This window comes from Jaculus jaculus, chromosome 2, assembly GCF_020740685.1.
Source record: "Jaculus jaculus isolate mJacJac1 chromosome 2, mJacJac1.mat.Y.cur, whole genome shotgun sequence".
Classification (NCBI taxonomy): Eukaryota; Metazoa; Chordata; class Mammalia; order Rodentia; family Dipodidae; genus Jaculus; species Jaculus jaculus.
In genome coordinates this window covers 13,600,031-13,622,102 of record NC_059103.1, presented here as the reverse complement: position 1 = coordinate 13,622,102, position 22,072 = coordinate 13,600,031, and the positions used below count along the sequence as shown (strand labels likewise).

Below are 22,072 nucleotides of genomic sequence, written 5' to 3'. Positions count from 1 at the left end.
AGCCAAGGTTGGCCTGGAACTCAATGGAATTCGCCATGTAGCCCAGCCTTGCCCTTGCATCTGCAACCCTCCGTCTCTGCCTAATCAGTGCTGGAATGACAGGCACGTGCCAACCACGTGAGTCATCTGAGACGTAGTATCTTACGTGGAAGGTGAATGGATGGATGAATGATCTGAAGACCCCATGATTCCATTCCTGGGATCAAGGGTCTTCGGACCAATGGGATGCAACATTTGCAAAAATAAACCCACATCCGGTTGGAGATGTGACTTGGTACAATGTTTGCCTGGCATGCACAAGGCCCTGCCTTCCAACCGCAGCACCACATAAATGGCATCTGCCTGTCACCCTAGCATTTGGCAAGGGCGGGAGGGAACACAGGAATATCAGAAGTTCGAAGTCATCCTTGACTACACAGAGTGAGCTCCAGGCCAGCCTGCGTGACATGTGAACCCACCTCTATATAAACAAACCCACGTCCTCGTCAGCCCAGCTTGACCTCGGGTTCACTATGTATCTAAGGATGACCACGAGCTCCCGAACCTCTTGCCTCCCCGAGTGCTGGGATTACAGCCACGCACCACCATGCATATGTACGCCGCCTGGAGTTCTCTATGTAACCCGGGCTGACCTCGAACCTACACTTCCTGCTTCAGCTTCCTTAGTGCTGGGATGACAAGACTTCTGCTACCATGCCTGACTAGCCCACAGCATCCTGAGTGTCCTGGCCCGGCCTCATGGTTGGAGGCCGAGATGTGACTCCCACCGCCTGCCAGGAGACTAGCTCTGTCACTGGCTGTGGCCCTGTAGAGGATGCCTGGTCGCCACCAAGAACAACAGCACTTCTGTCCTGGCTGCACAGCCCCCCTCCCCGTTTCATGCACGAACAAAGCCCGACATTCTCAGTGGCACAGGGCTGGCATTTAGATGGCCTGTGGTGGAGCTTTGGAAGGAAGAATGGGGGTGGTGGTGGTGAGGAGGGTACACACACGGGGGCACCTCCGGGGGACCAGCCAGAAAACCAGTTTCAACTTAGGGGAAGGTGACAGGATTCTCTTCCTGGTGAGAGTCTGATCTTGAAGAGAGGCTTAGCCAACAGAAGCACTCTGTACAAACAGTGACATTCTGGAAGCTTCTCCGGGGGCCGAGGCTGTCACTGACAGTCACTGACAGGGCAGCTTCAGAAGTAGCCGCGAGCACCCGTGGGCCCAGCGCCTGTGCATTTCACTGACGGGAGAGCAAAAGCACTTTTAGGGGCAGGGGAGACGGTTCAGCAGTTAAGAGCACTTGCTTGCAAAGCCTGCTACCCTGGGTTCTCTTCCCCAGGACCCATGGAAAGACAGGCACAAAAACGGGCAGAGTTTGATATCTGTTTGCAGGGCAAGAAGCCCCACCACCACCACATACACACATGGGAATAAAAGTACTTTTTAAAAGTCGCATCTAGGGGGCGGGAGAGATGGCTTAGCAGTTAAGGCACTTGCCAGCAAAGCCTAAAAGGACCCAGGCTTCATTCCCCACATCCCACGTGACACAAATACTCAAGGTGGCACATGCGTCTGGAGTTTGATTACAGTGGCTATAGGACCTGGCATGCCAATTCTCTCTCTTACATTAAAAAAAGAAAGAAAGAAACGGCCAGCCAGGTATGGTGGCGCACGCCTTTAATTCCCAGCACTCAGGAGGCAGAGGTAGGAGGATCGCCATGAGTTCAAGGCCACCCTGAGAATACAGAGTGAATTCCAGGTCAGCCTGGGCCAGAGTGAGACCCTACCTTGAAAATCAAAAAAGAAAAAGGGCTGTAGAATGGCTTAGCAGCTAAGCCCTTGGTTGTGAAGCCTAAGGACCCTAGTTCGAGGCTCAATTCCCCAGGACCCACATTAGCCAGATGCACAAGAGGGCACACACATCTGGGGTTCGTTTGCAGTGGCTGGAAGCCCTGGTGTGCCCATTCTCTCTCTCTCTGTCTCCCTCTTTCTCTCTGTGTCACTCTCAAATAAATAAGAATAAACAAAAAAATAAAATTTTTAAAATAAAAATTTTTTTTTAAAAAAAGGCCAGTTGAGCTGGGCATGGTGGTGCATGCCTTTAATCCCAGCACTCGGGAGGCAGAGGTAGGAGGATTGCCATGACTTCGAGGCCAACCTGAGACTACACAGTGAGTTTCAAGTCAGCCTGGGCCAGAATGAGACCCTACCTCGAAAAAATAAAAACAGTCTGTTGAACTTGCCTCAAAAGAAAAATTTCATCTAGGAAGCTGAGGATGATGGAGCACGACTTTAATCCCAGCACTCAGGAGCCTGAGGTCAGAGAATTGCTGTGAGTTCAAGGCCAGCTTGGGGCTAGAATGAGACCCTGCCTTTAAAATAAAATCATAGAACTGGACAGACGGCTTAGTGGTTAAGGCACTTGCCTGCAAAGCCAAAGGATCCCGGTTCAACTCTCCAGGACCCACATAAGCCAGATGCACAAAGGGGCACATGCATCTGGAGTTCATTTGCACTGGCTGGAAGCTCTGCCGTGCCCATTCTCTCCTTCTCCCAAATAAAAAAAATATATTTAAAAAAATCATAAACTGGGCCGGGCGTGGTGGCGCACGCCTTTAATCCCAGCACTCGGGAGGCAGAGGTAGGAGGATTGCTGTGAGTTCGAGGCCACCCTGAGAATACATAGTGAATTCCAGGTCAGCCTGGGCTAGAGTGAGACCCTACCTCGAAAAACAAAACAAAACAAAATCATATACATACATAAATATATTGGTAGAGTGCTTGCCTAGCAAACACAAAGACCTGGGCTCAATCCTCAGCACACCATAAAGTGCACAGTGGTACAGCTCCTGCCTAGAATCCCCCAGTGAGGGGCTGGGGTGTGGCTCAGTGGTAGAGCTCCTGCCTAGAATCCCCAGTGAGGGACTGGGGCATGGCTCAGTGGTAGAGCTCCTGCCTAGAATCCCCAGTGAGGGGCTGAGGGCGTGGCTCAGTGGTAGAGCTCCTGCCTAGAATCCCCTAGTAAGGGGCTGGGGGCGTGGCTCAGTGGTAGACCTCCTGCCTAGAATCCCCCAGTGAGGTGCTGGGGTGTGGCTCAGTGGTAGAGCTCCTGCCTAGAATCCCCAGTGAGGGACTGGGGCGTGGCTCAGTGGTAGAGCTCCTGCCTAGAATCCCCAGTGAGGGACTGGGGCATGGCTCAGTGGTAGACCTCCTGCCTAGAATCCCCAGTGAGGGGCTGAGGGCGTGGCTCAGTGGTAGAGCTCCTGCCTAGAATCCCCTAGTAAGGGGCTGGGGGCGTGGCTCAGTGGTAGAGCTCCTGCCTAGAATCCCCCAGTGAGGTGCTGGGGTGTGGCTCAGTGGTAGAGCTCCTGCCTAGAATCCCCAGTGAGGGACTGGGGCGTGGCTCAGTGGTAGAGCTCCTGCCTAGAATCCCCCAGTGAGGTGCTGGGGTGTGGCTCAGTGGTAGAGCTCCTGCCTAGAATCCCCAGTGAGGGGCTGGGGCGTGGCTCAGTGGTAGAGCTCCTGCCTAGAATCCCCAGTGAGGGACTGGGGCATGGCTCAGTGGTAGAGCTCCTGCCTAGAATCCCCAGTGAGGGGCTGAGGGCGTGGCTCAGTGGTAGAGCTCCTGCCTAGAATCCCCTAGTAAGGGGCTGGGGGCGTGGCTCAGTGGTAGAGCTCCTGCCTAGAATCCCCCAGTGAGGTGCTGGGGTGTGGCTCAGTGGTAGAGCTCCTGCCTAGAATCCCCAGTGAGGGACTGGGGCGTGGCTCAGTGGTAGAGCTCCTGCCTAGAATCCCCCAGTGAGGTGCTGGGGTGTGGCTCAGTGGTAGAGCTCCTGCCTAGAATCCCCAGTGAGGGGCTGGGGGCGTGGCTCAGTGGTAGAGCTCCTGCCTAGAATCCCCCAGTAAGGGGCTGGGGGCGTGGCTCAGTGGTAGAGCTCCTGCCTAGAATCCCCCAGTGAGGGGCTGGGGGCGTGGCTCGGTGGTGGAGCTCCTGCCTAGAATCCCTCAGTGAGGGGCTGGGGGCGTGGCTCAGTGGTAGAGCTCCTGCCTAGAATCCCCCAGTGAGTGGCTGGGGGCGTGGCTCAGTGGTAGAGCTCCTGCCTAGAATCCCCCAGTGAGGGGCTGGGGGCGTGGCTCAGTGGCAGAGCTCCTGCCTAGAATCCCCCAGTGAGGTGCTGGGGTGTGGCTCAGTGGTAGAGCTCCTGCCTAGAATCCCCAGTGAGGGACTGGGGTGTGGCTCAGTGGCAGAGCTCCTGCCTAGAATCCCCCAGTGAGGTGCTGGGGTGTGGCTCAGTGGTAGAGCTCCTGCCTAGAATCCCCCAGTGAGGTGCTGGGGTGTGGCTCAGTGGAAGAGCTCCTGCCTAGAATCCCCCAGTGAGGGGCTGGGGGCGTGGCTCAGTGGTAGAACTCCTGCCTAGAATCCCCAGTGAGGGGCTGGGGGTGTGGCTCAGTGGAAGAGCTCCTGCCTAGAATCCCCAGTGAGGGACTGGGGTGTGGCTCAGTGGAAGAGCTCCTGCCTAGAATCCCCCAGTGAGGGGCTGGGGCATGTGCAATGGTAACACACTAGCCTAGACTCCATCACTGAGCTATGTCTCCAGCCTTATTTATTAGTCATTAACTTTTTTGTTCAATTTCCTGGTGTGTGTGTGTATGTATGGGTACATGTGTTACAGTGCAAGTGTGGAGGTCAGAGGGCAACTTTGAAGTATCTGTGTTCCACCTTGTTCAAGATAGGCACTCTCGCTCTCTCCCTGTTTGTTTTTTTGAGATAGGGTCTCGCTCTAGCCCAGGCTGACCTGGAATTCACTATGAAGTCTCAGGCTGGACTTGAACTCATTGTGATCCACCTATCTCTGCCTCCTGGGTTTCTGGGATTAAAGGTGTGCGCCATTATGCCCGGCAAGATTGGGTCTGTTGTTAAAAACACGTATTTATTTATTTGCACGTCTGTGGGTGTGTAAGGGCACATCAGGGTCTCTTTCTGTTGCAAAGGAATGTCAGATAAGAGACACAGAAAGAATTCCTAGACACTATAGGGCCAGGTCTGATGTGCACAGCAGGAAATGAAACCCAGCCTCAAAGTGGCAGGTGAGGACCAACCCCCTCGGTTGTACATGTGTCTGTTTGTATACCCAGAACTCATGTAAAGCTGGGTATAGCAGGGACTGTATATAATCCCAGCACTGGTTTTGGCTTTTATGACCGCCACAGTGAATGGTACATGCCTGCAGTCGCCAGCATTCAGCAGGCTGATGAGGCGGGAGGATTGTTAAATTTCAGGTCAGGTCTGCTCAGGCTACACAGAAAGACCTTGACAAAGAGGCGGAGGCAGAGGATCGCCGTGAGTTCGAGGCCAACCTGAGACTCCATAGTGAATGAATTCCAGGTCAGCCTGGGCTACAGTGAGACCCTACCTCAAAAAAAAAAAAAAAAATTAAAAGAGAGAAAGAGAAAGAGAAAGGGAATAAAAGGCCAGAAATGGTGGCCCACACCTTTAATCCCAGCACTTAAGAGGTAGAGGTAGAGGGAATTACCATGGGATTTTTTTTTATAATCATGGAAAATGCAAATAAAAATTTAAAAAATTTAAAAAAAAAGGTAGAGGTAGGAGGATCACTGAGTTTCAGGTCAGCCTGGGCTAGAGTGAGATCCTAACTGAAAGAAAGAAAGAAAGAGAGAGAGAGAGAGAGAGAGAGAGAGAGAGAGAGAGAGAGAGAAAGAAAGAAAGAAAGAAAGAAAGAAAGAAAGAAAGAAAGAAAGAAAGAAAGAAAGAAAGAAAGACAGGCACATGGTGGTGCACGCCTTTAATCCCAGCACTTAGGAGGCAGCGGTAGGAGGTCCACTGTGAGTTCGAGGCCACCCTGAGAATACAGAGTGAATTCTAGGTCAACCTGGGCTAGACTGAGAACCTACCTCAAAAAAACAAAAACAAAAACATAAAAAAAAAAAACAGAAAGAAAGAATGAAGAGAGAACAGTAAACAAAACTAAACAAACAAGAAGACATGTTAAAGCTCACCGGAACTTGGGTCAACCCATTCCGGGTTGCCATGAATCCAGGCTTGTAAAATGAGAAGTCAGAACAGCACTGACTGTCTGTCATCATGTGCAGGCACTTACCTTTCTCAGCCATGCCCTTTGGATTTGTAGTAGTCCCCTGATCAACGCGTGCCATCCCATTGGCTGACCCGATCAACGCCTGCCATCCCATTGGCTGACCAGATCAACGCCTGCCATCCCATTGGCTGACCAGATCAACGCCTGCCATCCCATTGGCTGACCTGAGACCAATCCGATTTTCTCCTGAGGATAAGTGGTAAGGAATGGTGCCTGGCTATCAAACTGATTTCCTTTTTTTTAAAAGAAATTTGTTTATTTTATTTTTATTTATGTATTTATTTGAGAGTGACAGACAAAGAGAGAAAGAGACAGAGAGAGGGAGAGAGAGAATGGGCGCGCCAGGGCATCCAGCCACTGCAAACGAACTCCAGACATGTACGCCCCCATGTGCGTCTGGCTAACATCGGTCCTGGGGAATCGAACCTCGAACCGGGTCCTTAGGCTTCACAGGCAAGTGCCTTAACTACTGAGCCATCTCTCTAGCCCCTCTCAAACTGATTTCTGAGTGGAGCACAGAAATGACCGACATGTGACTCTCAAGGTCTCCAGATGGCATACCTTGAAAACTTGTCAGAAATGCAGATGGTCGGGTTTCAGATCTGTGTTTAAGCAAGCCCTCCAGGGGATGAACACTCCCGCCTGAGAACCCATGAAGGGATTCAACTGCCTCACTTTACAAATGAGGAAACTTAGGCCCAGAATAGGAAGAGTCTGCTAGAGGCCAGTTAGAGCCAGTATGGAGAGGGTCTGAACTGGCTGTTCCCTATCCTGTTTGACATCTCTAGGGTGTCGTTGTCTTTCAGCATCTCCCAAGGAGGAGCAAGACATACAGACAGCAGCAAGATGTTTCTCCCCACTCTAGGGCGGCGTCCTCAGCCTGAATGTCTCTATAGGCTTCTGGAGGACAGGGTTCGATGCCTTAGCAGTTGACCTGCATCCCCCAGTCCCTAGCTCAGCAGGGTGGGTTGGTTGCAGAAGGAAGAGTTCCAAGTTGTGTTCATACCAGTTTACATACAAATGACATAACGGAGAGGAGACACCAGGCTCCAAGCTATGTGCGGGGACAGGAGCTGGGTGTCCTGGTCCCTGGTCCCCAAAGATGCTAATTTGCTACACATCTTAGGCATGTGTCTCTGCCTTCCCCAGCCACAGCTCTGCTACCTATAAATTCCAGGCCTCTGTGTGATACTTTCAACCAGGCCTGAACCTGGGATCCCAGCTGACCTAAAAGCCTAAAGGACATGAGGAAATTGGCTACTATATCCTCAGGTCAGTACCCGTCCTGTCACTGGATTCCATCTGTCCAGTCCCACACCTCCAGCCACGACACAGTCACCCCCATACATCTGTCCAGTCCCACACCTCCAGCCACGACACAGTCACCCCCATACATCTGTCCAGTCCCAAACCTCCAGCCACGACACAGTCACCCCCATTTCGGATACTCCAATGCTGCAAGGTCCACCCCACTCCAATTCCTGCAGCAGGAAGAACCTTTAATTCCTCCTTGTTTCTCCCTTGTTATCCAGAGAGGACAAGATTTGCTTCCTGGACTCCAAGGTCATTTTCCACAGAGAGGGGGTGAGCTTAGGGTGCTGGGCGAGAGGGGGGAGGGAATGTGCCAGTTACCTCCAAGTCTCCTTTGGTGATGGATTCTTCTTCTACCCGGAACTGCAGATCCTCCACCTTCCTGTGGGGAGGGAGAGAAGCAGAGGTGGTAGAGATGTGGCTCAGTGGTAGAGCTCCTGCCTAGAATCCCCCAGTGAGGGGCTGGGGGCGTGGCTCAGGGGTAGAGCGCCTGCCTAGAATCCCCCAGTGAGGGGCTGGGGGCGTGGCTCAGTGGTAGAGCTCCTGCCTAGAATCCCCCAGTGAGGGGCTAGGGGCGTGGCTCAGCGGTAGAGCCCCTGCTTAGAATCCCCCAGTGAGGGGCTGGGGCGTGGCTCAGTGGTAGGGCTCCTACCTAGAATCCCCCAGTGAGGGGCTGGGGGCGTGGCTCAGCGGTAGAGCTCCTGCCTAGAATCCCCCAGTGAGGGGCTGGGGGCGTGGCTCAGTGGTAGAGCTCCTGCCTAGACTCCCCCAGTGAGGGGCTGGGGGCATGGCTCAGTGTAGAGCTCCTGCCTAGAATCCCCCAGTGAGGGGCTGGGGATGTGGCTCAGTGGTAGAGCTCCTGCCTAGAATCCCCCAGTGAGGGGCTGGGGGCGTGGCTCAGTGGTAGAGCTCCTGCCTAGAATCCCCCAGTGAGGGGCTGGGGGCGTGGCTCAGTGGTAGAGCTCCTGCCTAGAATCCCCCAGTGAGGGGCTGGGGGCGTGGCTCAGTGGTAGAGCTCCTACCTAGAATCCCCCAGTGAGGGGCTGGGGGTGTGGCTCAGTGGTAGAGCACCAGCCTAGAATCCCCCAGTGAGGGGCTGGGGCCGTGGCTCAGCAGTGAATTGCCTGCCTAGATTCTCCCAGTAAGAGTCTAGGATGGGGCTGGAGAGATGGGTTAGTGGTTAAGGTGCTTGCCTGCAAAGCCTAAGGACCCAGCTTTGATTCCCCTGATCCCACATAAGCCAGACGCACAAGGTGACGCATGTACAAGGTTGCACAGGTGCACAAGGTGGCGCAGGTGTCTGGAGTTGGATTGCAGTGGCTGGAAATGTGCCAATTCTCTCTCTGGCTTAGCAGTTAAAGCACTTGCTTGCAAAGCCAAAGGACCCAGGTTCGATTCCCCAGGACCCACATAAGCCAGATGCATAAGGTGGCACATGCATCTGGAGTTCGTTTACAGCGGCTGGAGGCCCTGGCATGCCCATTCCCTTTCTCTCTCACTCTCTCTGCCTCTTTTTGTCAAATAAGTAAATAATTAAAAAAACAAAAAAGAAAGAAAAATAAGCCAGTCGTGGTGGTGCACACCTTTAATCCCAGCACTCAGGAGGCAAAGGTAGGAGGATCGCTGTGAGTTCAAGGCCACTCTGAGACTACAGAGTGAATTCCAGGTCAGCCTGAACTAGAGTGAGACCCTACCTCAACCCTCCCCCCAAAAAAAGTAACAAAAAGAGGGCTGGAGGGGTAACTTAGCGGTTAAGGTGCTTTCCTGGAAAGCCTAAGAACCCAAGTTCAACTCTCCAGATCCCATATTAGCCAGACATACAAAGATGGGACAAGTGCAAGGCCACACATGCCCACTAGGTGGTGCAACCATTTGGAGTTCGGCTGCAGTTGGCCAAGGCCCTGGTGTGCCATTTCTCTCTCCCTGTCTCTCTCTTGCTAGCTCTCTCTAAAATAAAAAATAAAAATTCAGGCTGGGTGTGGTGGCGCACGCCTTTAATCCCAGCACTCGGGAGGCAGAGGTAGGAGGATCACTGTGAGTTCGAGGCCACCCTGAGACTGCATAGCGAATTCCAGGTCAACCTGGACTAGAGTGAGACCCTACCTACCTCAAAAAACTAACGAACTAACTAAATAAACAAATAAATATAAAACAAAATAAAGGAAGGACAGTGGCTTGTAAGTAAGTGGAAGCACAGTGCCACAGGCCTGTCTGTGAGGGTGGAGGAGGAGGAAGGGAAGACAAAGTAAGCTTCTTGCTGTCTCCATCCTCAACTGTGGGCCTCAACCCAGGGCTGAAGTCTCCAGTCCCTGGAACTCTGTGGTTAAAGGCACTTGCTACCCGAGCTTGAAGAGCAGGGTTCAGGTCTCCACATGAGGGTCAGGACATGCGTGTGTGCGAGTGCACACATGCACAAGCACGGACACACACACACACACACACACACACACACACAAGGCCCCGGCTCCACTTCCTAGTCTGTGAGATGAAACTGCTGCTCATCCATACACACGCTGAGCCCGCCCAGGAGAGACACACAGACCCACCACTCCTGGAACCTCCTGATGTCAGCACAAATAGCCCTTATGGGGCAACTGAGACCCAAAGCCCAGGCTCCCGTGATGCCTTCCAAGAAGTTGGTGTTAGGCTAGAGAGATGGCTTAGTGGTTAAGGCACTTGCCTGCAAAGCCTAAGGACCCAGGTTCAATTTCCCCAGAACCCACGTAAGCCAGATGCACATGGTGGTGGCATATGCATCTGGAGATCATCTGCAGTGGCTAGAGGCCCTGGTGCGACCATTCTCCCTCTGTCTCTCTTGCTCTCTCATTCTCTCTCGTAAACAAATAAAGAAAAATAAAATATTTCAAAAAAAGAACTGAAGCCAGGCATGGTGGTGGCACGCCTTTAATCCCAGCACTTGGGAGGCCAAGGTAGGAGGATTGCCTTGAGTTCAAGGCCACTCTGAGATGCCAGGTTAGCCTGGGCTAGAGCAAAACCCTGCCAAAAAAGAGCTAGGTGTTTCGTTTTATGTTTACGTGTACGTGAATTTGCTAAGGATCACTAGGTGCTCAAGTGCCATGGTACCTGGGTGGCGGTCAGACAGCCGAGGGGGTTGGTCCTCACCTGCCACTTTGAGGCTGGGTTTCATTTCCTGCTGTGCACATCAGGCCTGGCCCTATAGTGTCTAGGAATTCTTTCTCTGTCTCTTATCTCACCATAGGTTGGGATTATATACAGCCCCTGCTATATCCAGTTTTACATGAGTTCTGGGTATACAAACAGACACAGAAAGTTTTGTTTTTCTTTTTCCAATGAATCATCTCCCCAGCCCCAAAATTGGGCTTTTACAAATTTTATGCACAGGCTGGAGAAGAAGGCTTAGTGATGAAGGCATTTGCCTACAAAGCCAAAGGGCTCTGGTTCGAATCCCCAGGACCCATTACGCCAGATGCATGAGGAGGTGCATGCATCTGGAGTTCATTTGCAGTGACTGGAGGCCCTGGCATACCCATTCTCTCTCTCTCTCTCTCTCTCTGCCTCTTTCTCTCTCTTTCTCAAATAAATAAATAAAATATATTTCAAAAATTTATGCACTACCTTTTGCTTAAAACGAATAAAGAAACAATCTAGGTTATTCAATATTTTAAGAAATCATGGGAGCTGGGCATGGTGGTGCACACCTTTAATCTCAACACTTGGGAGGCAGAGGTAGGAAGATCACTGTGAATTTGAGGTCAGCCTGAGACTACATAATTCCAGGTCAGCCTGGGCTAGAGTAAAACCCTACTTTGAAAAAAAAAAAAAAAATAACAGGCTAGAGAGATAGCTCAGCAGTCAAGGTGCCTGCTTGTAAAGCCTAAGGGCCCAGGTTTGATTCCCCCACATAAAGCTGCACAAAGGTGGTACATACAGGGCTGGAGAGATGGCTTAGGGGTTAAGGTGTTTGCCTGCAAAGCCAAAGGATCCCGGTTCTATTCTCTAGGACCCATGTAAGTCAGATGTACAAGGGGGCACATTTGTCTGGAGTTTGTTTGCAGTGGCTGGATGTCCTGGCGTGCCCATTCTCTCTGTCTCTGTTTCACTCTCTCTCTCTCTCTCTCAAATAAATAAATAAAATGTGTTTTTTTAAAAAACAAAAGGTGGTACATGCATTTGGAATACATGTGCAGTGGCTAGAGGCTCTGGCATGCCCATTCTCTCTGTCTCCTCTCTCTCTCTGCCTTTTTCTTTTCCTTTTCTTTTTTCTTTTTTCTTTTTTTTGGTTTTTCGAGGTAAGGTTTCACTCTAGCTCAGGCTGACCTGGAATTCACTATGGAGTGTCAGGGTGGCCTCGAACTCACAGCAATCCTCCTACCTCTGCCTCCCAAGTGCTGAGATTAAAGGCATGTGCCACCACACCCGGCTCTCTCTGCCTTTTTCTCAAATAATTAAATAAATTATACTTCAAAAATTGTCTGTTTAGGGCTGGAGAGGTGGCTTAGCGGTTAAACGCATGCCTGTGAAGCCTAAGGACCCCGGTTCGAGGCTCGGTTCCCCAGGTCCCGCATTAGCCAGATGCACAAGGGGGCGCACGCGTCTGGAGTTCGTTTGCAGAGGCTGGAGGCCCTGGCGCGCCCATTCTCTCTCTCTCCCTCTATCTGTCTTTCTCTCTGTGTCTGTCGCTCTCAAATAAATAAATAAAAAATAATTTTAAAAAATTGTCTATTTATTCATGTAGAGGCCAGGGGTGGACATCAGGTATTCTGTTCAGTTGCTCTGTTTTATCCTTTGAGCCAGGGCCTCTACTAAATCCAGAGCTCCCGGATATAGCTAGATAAGCTACTGAGGGATCCTGCTGTCTCCACCTCCCCAGCACAGGATTGCAGATGTGTGTGCCCCCACACCCAGTTACTGTGTGGGTACTGGGGACCCCAGCTCAGGTCCTTATGCTTTTGGGACGAGTGATTTCCTTACAGAGCCATCTCCCCAGCTTGTTTTTGTTTCTCTGCATCAAGTGTGTTGCCATGGTAACCAAATGTGTGGGCCCTGTATGCCTGTCTCCAATGGATATAAATAAACCCTCATCCTTCCCAGAGAGACAGTAACCACAGGCCTTGGCTGAGCAGCCCAAAAACAGATGCAAGTTGGAGGTGCCATGGCTGGGGGTCTCCGCCAACACGGGAGGCTAGGAGGTGATACAGCAAGCTCCGTGTCCCACCAGAACACCTAGGGCTGAGGCAGACCTGTGTCTTTGGCTGGGGTCTTATGTGAGGTAGAGTGGGCCTTGGTCTCCTCATGGCTCTCTGGGAACACTAGAGGCCTCCTGTCCTTGATGTTGGCAGGGGCTTATCTGGGAGAGCAGAGTGGGAACCCTTCTGGCTGCCTCCCAGAGCAGCCTTGGAAATTGATGGGCATGCACTGGGGGAGGGGGAGGCAGGAGAGTAATGAGTTGGAGGCCAACCTCAGCTACATTCTGAGACACTGATCCCAGAGGAAATGAGGGAGGGAGAGGAATGGATGGACACGACCCTTCCAACATGCCTGTATGGAGAGGAGACCGATGTCCCTATCAGAGCATAGATGTGGTCACTTTAGGAGTTCCCTGTTGCCAAGAACCAGGGCCAGGTAGGAAAACAAGACCAGCCCCCTGTTGCCAGGGGTCCCATCTAAGGGCAGAACAGCCCCTCCCACCTAGAGACCTTGAAGAGCTAGACACCTTCTTGCCTTCCATGCCCATCGCCTCCCTCCCTTCTCTGTGTATTCTGCACCCAAACACACTCCTTTCCCCCAGAAACTCATTAAAAAAAAAAACAAAAAAACACCACTTTGTGCTTCCAGCTCTCTCCCCCTCTCTCTCTTTGGTTTTTCAAGGTTATCACCCTGGTCCAGGCTGACTTGAAATACCCTATGTAGTCTCAGGGTGGCCTTGAACTTATGGCGATCCTCCTATTTCTGCCTCCCAAGTGTTGGGACTAAGTGTGTGCCACCACGCCCAGCCCAGTTCGCTTGCTCTCTTTCTCTCCATCTGTTTTAATGTATTTTAATTAATTTATTTATTTGAGAGAGAGAAAGAGACAGATAGAGAGAAAGAGAAAATGGGTATGCCACAGCCTCTAGCCGCTACAAACAAACTCCAGATGCTTATGCCCCTTGTGCATCTGGCTTACATGGATCCTGGGGAATCAAACCATGGTCCTTAGGCTTCACAGGCAAATGCCTAAACCGCCCTTGGTCAGGTGATTTCTAAGCTGCTCTTGGTCAGGTGATTTCTGCCAGCAATGCAAACCTGACTACAAGAGTAATATTGGCACCAGGAATGGGGTCATTTGCTGTCAGATACCTGACTGTGTGGCTTTGGTCTTTTGGAGCTCATTTGCAAGAGGAATGTGGAAGGATTTGAAATCTTGGCCTAAGAAATGCTGTGCAGTGCTGTAAGTACAGCTCGGTGGACTATTCTGTCAGAGTTGAAAGACCTGAATGCAGTAAGAACCGTGGACTGTGGGATTTGGCTTATGAGGGTGAGAAAGAGCTTTGCCTGCACTGGGCTAGAAGCAGTCTGTGTGAGAGGCTTGCTGCTATACCCATGTCCTGTGAAGTTGTGCAGGGTTGCATTGCATAGAAATGGCCTGGTGTGAGTGGAGGAATATGGCACAGAAAGAAATCTTTGGGCCAAAACTGCTGCCTGTTCAATTGCAACTGTATGAGAGATTTGAACCATTGCAACTGGACAACAGGAAGAATGTAGACTGTTTTGAAAGGGCCTAACCTGGTTTCTTTGGCTTTGCAGGCAAATGCCTTAATTTCTAAGCCATCCCTCCAGCCCCGAAAATAAGTTTTTTAGAAAAAGTTTTTGGGATCCAGGCAGGGTGGCGCACGCCTTCCATCCCAGCACTCGGGAGGCAGAGGAAGGAGAATGTCATGGAGTTCAAGGCCAGCCTGAGACTACAGAGTGAGTTCCAGGTCAGCCTGAGCTAGAGTGAAACCCTACTTTAAAAAACAAAAAATCCTACAAATCTAATGAGGTCATGTTAATAAAATGAATTCCAGGTTGGCCTGGGCTAGAATGAAATCCTACTTCAAAAAAAAAACAAACAGGCGGGCAGTGGTGGCGCACGCCTTTAATCCCAGCACTCGGGAGGCAGAGGTAGGAGGATCACTGTGAGTTTGAGGCCACCCTGAGACTACATAGTGAATTCCAGGTCAGCCTAAGCTAGAGTGAGACTCTACCTCGAGAAACAAAAAACAAACAAAAAGGTTTTTTGGGGAAAAAAATGTCTGTTAGGTAAATTGCTCAGTCTGGGCTGGCATTCCTGATCCTCCTGCCTCATTCTTCCAAGCTCTGAGATCACAAGCATGTGTCACTATTGCTGGCCTCCCCATGGGCTCAGTTATGACGCTCTGGCCGGGCAGGCGCCCAGCACGTACCTCCTCTCCTCCTCCAGCTGGTTGCACAGGTCCACCTTCTCCTTCCGCACGTTCTCCACCAGCAGCCGCGCCCGCTGCAGCTTCTCCTCTGCCTCTGCAACATACTGGGCCCCAAGCAAGGCCACAAGAGGGCCAGGTCACCACCACGCTCTTCCTGGGGTATGCAGGCTGAGGTCAGGGTGGGGTAGAAGCAGGGAGGATCAGCAGGGAAACCCCTGCTTCCCTGAGACCCACAGCCAGGCATGGCCAGTGGCCCGGACACAGGAGCAGGGGTGTGGCAGGGTACAAGGAAGAAAAGAAGCCACTCAGAAAACCCACAGGTCTGCATGCTCCCAGGAACTGCCACTCTGAACACCTGCACGCAGAGAAAACTCTGGAAGGGGCTGGAGAGATGCCTTAGTGGTTAAGGTGCTTGCCTGCGAAGTCTATCGACCCATGTTCAACCCTCCAGATCCTGTGTAAGCCACACGCACAAGGTAATGCAAGCATGCAAAGTTGCCGCACATGAGCAGTAGGTGGCACACACATCTGGAGTTCGATTACAGTGGCTGGAGGCCCTGGCACACCAATTCTCTCTCTCTCTGGGAAAGAAAGGAAGGGGGAGGGAGGGAAGGAGGGAAGGAAAGAGGGAAGGAGGGAGGGAAGGAAGGAAAGAGGGAGGGAAGGAGGGAAAGAGGGAGGGAAGGAGGGAAGGAAAGAGGGAGGGAGGGAAGGAAGGAGGGAGGGAGGGAAGGAGGGAGGGAGGGAAGGAAGGAGGGAGGGAAGGAAGGAGGGAGGCAAGGAGGGAGGGAAGGAAGGAAAAGAAAATTCTCGAAGGACACCACCAGGTCTCTGTGAGCTTCCTCTGGAAATGGGAGCCTGAGTGCTGCTCAAAGACACCTCAGCATTTCTCTGGCATACCCAGGGTCCCCGAATTCGGTCCACCTCGTTTGGGTAATGCCTCCAGCCTTCAGGTTGCCCACCTGCTCATGCTGCGCCTTCAGCAGGGCGATCTCCTTCTCCACCTCGCAGATGTGGCTGGTGGCCTTGGCCACCTCGGCCCGCTCCAGGTCCCTCTCGGCCAGCAGCTGTTCAATGTGCTGCTGCTTCTCCTTCAGCGCCTCCTGGAGGGCCGTGGTGCCCGAGATCTTGCGGGCATAGCGCGAAGAGGTCTCCGTGAGCTGCAGAGGGTGGTGGGGGAGCGGGCGGCTGTCAGGAATCTGGGGTGCTAGGACCCATCTAGCTCTCTTTGGCCTCACTCTTACTGACCCAGTAGGACATCTTGTCCTCCACTATCAGTACCCTGGACACCCTGGCCCCTGCCCACTCACCTCGAGGGGAGTTGGGACACCCACAGTTCGTGCTTTAATTCTGGTTTTTGGTTTTTTGTTTCTCGAGGTAGAGTCTCACTCTAGCTCAGGCTGACCTGGAATTTACTATTTAATCTCAGGGCGGCCTCAAACTCAGCAATCTTGCTACCTCTGCCTCCCAAGGGCTGGGATTAAAGGCGTTCACCACCACTGCCCGCCTGTTTTGTTTTTTTTTTTTTGAAGTAGGATTTCACTCTAGCCCAGGCCAACCTGGAATTCACCATGTAGTCTCAGAGTGGCCTTGAACTCACGATGATCCTCCTACTTCTTCCTCCTAAATGCTGAGATTAAAGGAATGTGCCACTACACCTGGATAATTTTTTTTTTTGGGGGGTGGGGTTTGAGGTAGGGTCTCACTCTGGTCCAGGCTGACCTGGAATTAACTCTGTCATCTCAGGGTGGCCTTGAACTCAGGGCAATCCTCCTACCTCTGCCTCCCGAGTGCTGGGATTAAAGGCGTGCGCCACCACACCCGGCTATACCTGGATAATTTTTGTTCCATAACCCCAAATTCAAGAATGCCTGGGATGAGCGCAAACTAGGGGCAGATGGACCCGCTCCCCATCCTCATGCACAGATCAGAGTACCCCAACTCCTGATTCCACCCTTACCAGGCCACTGCGGCTTGGCCGGCCCCCAACAGAGGAGGCCACAGAGCTCACAGAGCTGACGGAAGAGCTGCTGGGGCTGTGGGTCAGCGCCGAGACGCCCATGGCCATTCGCTTGGTCTTCTTGGCCTTGGCCAGGCTGGTGGATGGGAAGCCAATGCGGATGACTTTGTGGATGGGTGCGAAGAGGCCAAACTTGGGGGGGCACTGGAAGTACCTGGGGAGCAAGAGAGATGCACCATGGGGCTATCCACATCCTCTCTGCCTCCTTTTCCATTTCAGAGACACAGAGGCATCTCACAGACCCCAGCGGCCATGCCCTGGGGGGAGGTACTGTGGATGGGGGTTACAGTGTGGCAGTGCCCACCTCCCGCAGCGCTCGGGAGGTACCTCGGAGGCAGGAGGGGACTGCCATGAGCTTACAGTGTGAACAGCTCTGGTCACACCTACGTGTGTATCCTGCAGGGTGTGTGCATGCACGTTCACAAATGTAGGAGGTTGAGCCAGGCGTGGTAGCACACACGCCTTTAATCCCAGCACTCGGGAGGCAGAGGTAGGAGGATCGCCTTGAGTTCGAGGCCACCCTGAGACTACATAGTGAATTCCAGGTCAGCCTGGGCTAGGGTGAGACCCTACCTTGGAGAAAAAAAAAAAACACACAAATGTGGGAGGGATTGTGTATGCCTTTGTACATACATGTATATGGGGGATGTTGGGGGAGCATGTGTATGGGGATGCGTGTTCACGTGTGTGTCCACATGCATGTGAGGGGCACATACGTGCCTTTGTGCTTACATGTGGGGTGTATGTGTGCATATGTCCACATGTATACGGACTGTGTTTGTATGTATACATGCTCATATGTGTGTAGGCACATATGCATGCTCATGTGTGTAAGGTATCCCTGTATGCACGTTAACATGTAAGTTAAACATGTAAGGTATGTTCATGGTCATGTGTGGGTAGTGTACATGCATGATCACACATGTGTAAGGTATATCTGTGTGTATGTATGCATGTGTGTTCCTGGGTGTGTGTGTAGGCCACAGTCGATATCAGGTATCTTCCTCAATGGCTCTCCATCTTATTTCTTTTCTTTTGGTTTTTCAAGGTAGGGTTCCAGTGTAGTCCAGGCTGACCTGGAATTCACTATGGAGTCTCAGGGTGGCCTCAAACTCATGGCAATCTTCCCACCTCTGCCTCCCAAGCGCTGGGATTAAAGGCGTGTGCCACCACGCCCGGCTTCCAAATAAATGTTTTTTAAAAAGAAACAGGTGAAAGCTGGATGTGGTGGCGCATGCCTTTAATCCCAGCACTCGGGAGGTAGAGGTAGGAGGCTCACCAAGAGTTCGAGGCCACCTTGAGACTCCATAGTGAATTCCAGGTCAGACTGAACTAGAGTGAGACCCTACCTCAAAAAAAAAAAAAAAAATTATTTGGGGCTGGAGAAATGGCTTAGTGGTTAAGGCATTTGCCTGAAAATTCTAAAGACCCTGGTTCAATTCCCCAGGACCCACATCAGCCAAATGTACAAGGGGGTGCGTGCTTCTGGAGTTCATTTGCAGTGGCTTTTAAAGGCCCTGGTGCACCCATATCCCCTCCCCCGATTCTTAAAATAAATATTTCCTAAATAAATAAATAACTTAAAGGAGCTGGGAGCAGTGGTGCAGGCCTGTAATCCCAGCACTCAAGAGGTGAAGGCAGAAGGACCAGAAGTTCAAGGCCATCCCTGGCTGCACAGCGACTTTGAAACCAGTCTGGGCTACATGAGGGTCTCAAATGGCTCAGTGGATAAAGTGCTTGCCATGCAAGCACGAGGACTTCAGTTTAGATATCCAGAACTCATATTAAAAAAAAAAAAAGGGCTGGAGAGATGGCTTAGCGGTTAAACGCTTGCCTGTGAAGCCTAAGGACCCCGGTTCGAGGCTCGGTTCCCCAGGTCCCACGTTAGCCAGATGCACAAGGGGGCACAAGCGTCTGGAGTTTGTTTGCAGAGGCTGGAAGCCCTGGCGCGCCCATTCTCTCTCTCTCTCCCTCTATCTGTCTTTCTCTCTGTGTCTGTTGCTCTCAAATAAATAAATAATTAAAAAAAAAAAAAAGCCAGGCTGGAGAGATAACTTAGCGGTTAAGGAACTTGCCTGCAAAGCCTAAGGACCGAGGTCTGACTCCTTAGCACCCACATAAACCACATGCACATGGTGGTGGAGGCATCTGGAGTTCACCTGCAGTGGTTACAGGCCTTGGTATGTCCATTCATTCTCTCTTTCTTTCTGTCCTTCCCTCCAATAAATAAATAAAAATAAATATTTATTTATTTTAAATATTTTTTTTTAATTTTATTTATTTATTTGAGAGCAACAGGGAGAGAAAGAGGCAGAAAGAGAGACAGTGGGCACGCCAGGGCCTCCAGCCACTGCAAATGAACTCCAGACACGTGCGTCCCCTTGTGCATCTAGCTAACGTGAGTCCTGGGGGAATCGAGCCTCGAACCAGGGTCCTTAGGCTTCACAGGCAAGCGCTTAACCTCTAAGCCATCTCTCCAGCCCTAAAATATATTATTTATTATTATTACTATTTTTTTTTGCTTTTTCAATTTTTTGAGGTAGGGTCTCACTCTAGCCCAGGCTGACCTAGAATTCACTATATAGTCTCAGAGTGGCCTCGAACTCATGGCCTCTGCCTCCTGAGTGCTGGGATTAAAGGTGTGTGCTACCATGCCCAGTTTATTTTTATTTATTTATTTGAGAGAAAGAAGCCAGAGAGACAGACAGAGAGAATGGGCATACCAGGGCCTCCAGCTGCTGCAAACGAACATCTAGCTTACATGAATCCTGAGGACTCAAACCCAGGTCCTCTGGCTTTGCAGGGAAGTGCCTCAACTGTTAAGCCATCTCTCCAGCCCAAAATTAAAATATTAAGCAAAAATAACAACCAGGAGTGGTGGTGCACACCTTTAATCCCAAAACTCAGGAGGCTGAGGTAGGAGGATTGCTGTGAGTTCAAGGCCAGCCTGAGACTACACAATGAATTCCAGGTCAGCCTGAGCTAGAGTAAGACCCTACCTCGAGAAAACAGAAACACTCAAAAAAAAAAAAAAAAAAAAAAAAAAAAAATAAAGAAAAAAAAAAAAGCAGACACAGTAGTGTGCATCTGTAGGACCAGTATGCCTACAGACAGAAAGAGGCAGAGACATGTAAATTTCTCATTAGTTCAAGGGCCAGCTAGCAGTGAACAGAGACCTACCTCAACTAAGGTGGAATTTGTCCTCTGGCCTTCACACACACACACCTGCACCCACAAGTCAACACCCGCACCCACCCACAGAGTGAGGGGGCGGGGCACCATGCCTGGCTTTGTCTACCCTCTTTGGTTTGGGAATCAGACACCACTCCCTTGGTATAGGGCAGTGTTCCCGCCTCCTCCACTCAGGAATGTGTGGCACGCGGAAAGAATCATGGGACAGAGACGTTCCTAGTTCTGACCGTGACTTTACAACCCTGACCCATGACGTCTGGTCTCAGGTTTTTGTTTTTATTTTATTTTATTGTTTATTTATTTATTTGAGGGGAGGCAGATAAAGAGAATAGGGACGCTAGGGCCTTCAGCTGCTGTAAATGAACTGTTAGATGCAGGCACCACCTTCTGCATCTGGCTTACATGGGTCTTGGAGAATCAAAACTGAGTCCTTTTGGCTTTGTAGGTAAGCTTCTTAACCACTCAGACATCTCTCCAGCCCTCAGGGTTGTTTTCCCCCGAATTTGTTGTTGTTGTTGGTTGTTTTGTTATTCAAGGTAGGGTTTTCCTCTAGCTCAGACTGACCTGGAATTCACTATGTAGTCTCAGGTTGGCCTCGAACTCGTGGCAACCCTCCTACCTCTGCCTCCTGAGTGCTGGGATTAAAGGCATGTGCCACCACTCCTGGCCCTAAATATTTTTTAATTTTTACTTATTTATTTGAGAGAAAGAGGCAGATAGTAGGAGAAAAAGAGAGAAAATGGGTGTGGCAGAATTTCCAGCCACTGCAAACTCCAAATGCATGCACCAGCTCGTGCATCTGGCTTACGTGGGTACTAGAGAATTGAACCTTTGTGGACAAGCATCTTAACTGGTAAGCCATCTCTCCAGCCCCCCAATCTCAGGTTTGTTTGTTTGGTTTTTTTTTTAATCTTGCAAATTGGGTAATGATCCCCTTCCCATCCTGGTGGGCTGTAGGAAGGAGGAACAAGTCCATCGTAGCGTCCGGCAGTGTACCCAGCTCTGGTTTCTCTGCTACCCGGTCCCCACCCCCTCACACAACCCTTGGGAAAGCCCACCATACCTGGTGCCGGCCACCGCCCCGTCATTCTTCCCAAGGGGTTCGTCCAGCTCCACACCACACCACTCGCCTTTGGCGAAGTCCGTCTCTCCCACGTACCGCACCACGCCAGTCTTCGTCCCACCAACCTGTTGGCACATGGAAAGATAGATGTAGGTCCACAGGACTCAGGGAGGAGCTGGGCAGGGGGCAGATGAGGAGAGATCCCAGGACAGCTGGGAAGGACACAGTCTCCGCTATGTCACACGGTTGCTATGTGCAAGAACATGGCCTTGGAGACACACTAACTCAAACTCGGAGCTCTGTTATAAGCTGTGTGAACTTGGGCAAGTTATCTGACCTCTCTGAAACTCAGCACCTTCGTCATTCAAAGGGCCTTTTTTTTTTTTTTTTCTCAAAAGGATTTCTGTGGGCTGGAGAGATAGCTCAGCAGTTAAAGTGCTTGCCTACAAAACCAAACGACCCAGGTTCGATTCCTCAGGACCCAGGTAAAGCCAGATGCATCCGGAGTTTGTTTGCAGCTGCTGAAGGCCCTGACACACCCATTGTCTCTGTCTCTTGTTGCTCTATTTCTCTCTGCTTGTAAATTAAAAAAAAAAAAAAAGTTTTGGGCCAGGTGTGATGGTGCACATCTTTAATGCCAGCACTTGGGAGGCAGAGGTAGGAGGATCGCCATGAATTCAAGGCCACCCTGAAACGATTCCAGGTCAGCCTGGATTAGAGTGAAACTCTACCTCCAAAAAACAACAACAACAAATATATATATATATATATTGGGCTGCAGAGATAGCTTAGCGGTAAAGGCGTTTTCCTGCAAAGCCAAAAGACCCAGGTTCAATTCCTCAGGACCTACATAAGCCAGATTCATAAGGTGGTGCATGCATCTGGATTTCATTTACAGTGGCTGAAGATCCTGGCACACTCATTCTCCCCCTCTCTCATACTCTCTCTCTGTCTCTTTCTCTCTCAAGTAAATAAATT

General features: G+C 51.0%; 1 protein-coding gene across 2 annotated transcripts in view; it reads right to left on the bottom strand.

The window, feature by feature from the left end:
* The window catches only part of Clip2 (CAP-Gly domain containing linker protein 2), a 90,272-nt gene that overhangs the window by 18,394 nt on the left and 49,806 nt on the right, over positions 1–22,072 (bottom strand). For both annotated transcript variants that reach the window (XM_045143408.1, XM_045143409.1), the window contains exons 4-8: positions 21,095–21,219; positions 16,780–16,993; positions 15,782–15,979; positions 14,820–14,923; positions 7,737–7,797 (exon numbers count right to left, since the gene is read on the bottom strand). In XM_045143408.1, coding sequence (XP_044999343.1) covers positions 7,737–7,797; positions 14,820–14,923; positions 15,782–15,979; positions 16,780–16,993; positions 21,095–21,219 — 702 coding nt within the window. The remainder of the gene's footprint in view (positions 1–7,736; positions 7,798–14,819; positions 14,924–15,781; positions 15,980–16,779; positions 16,994–21,094; positions 21,220–22,072) is intronic.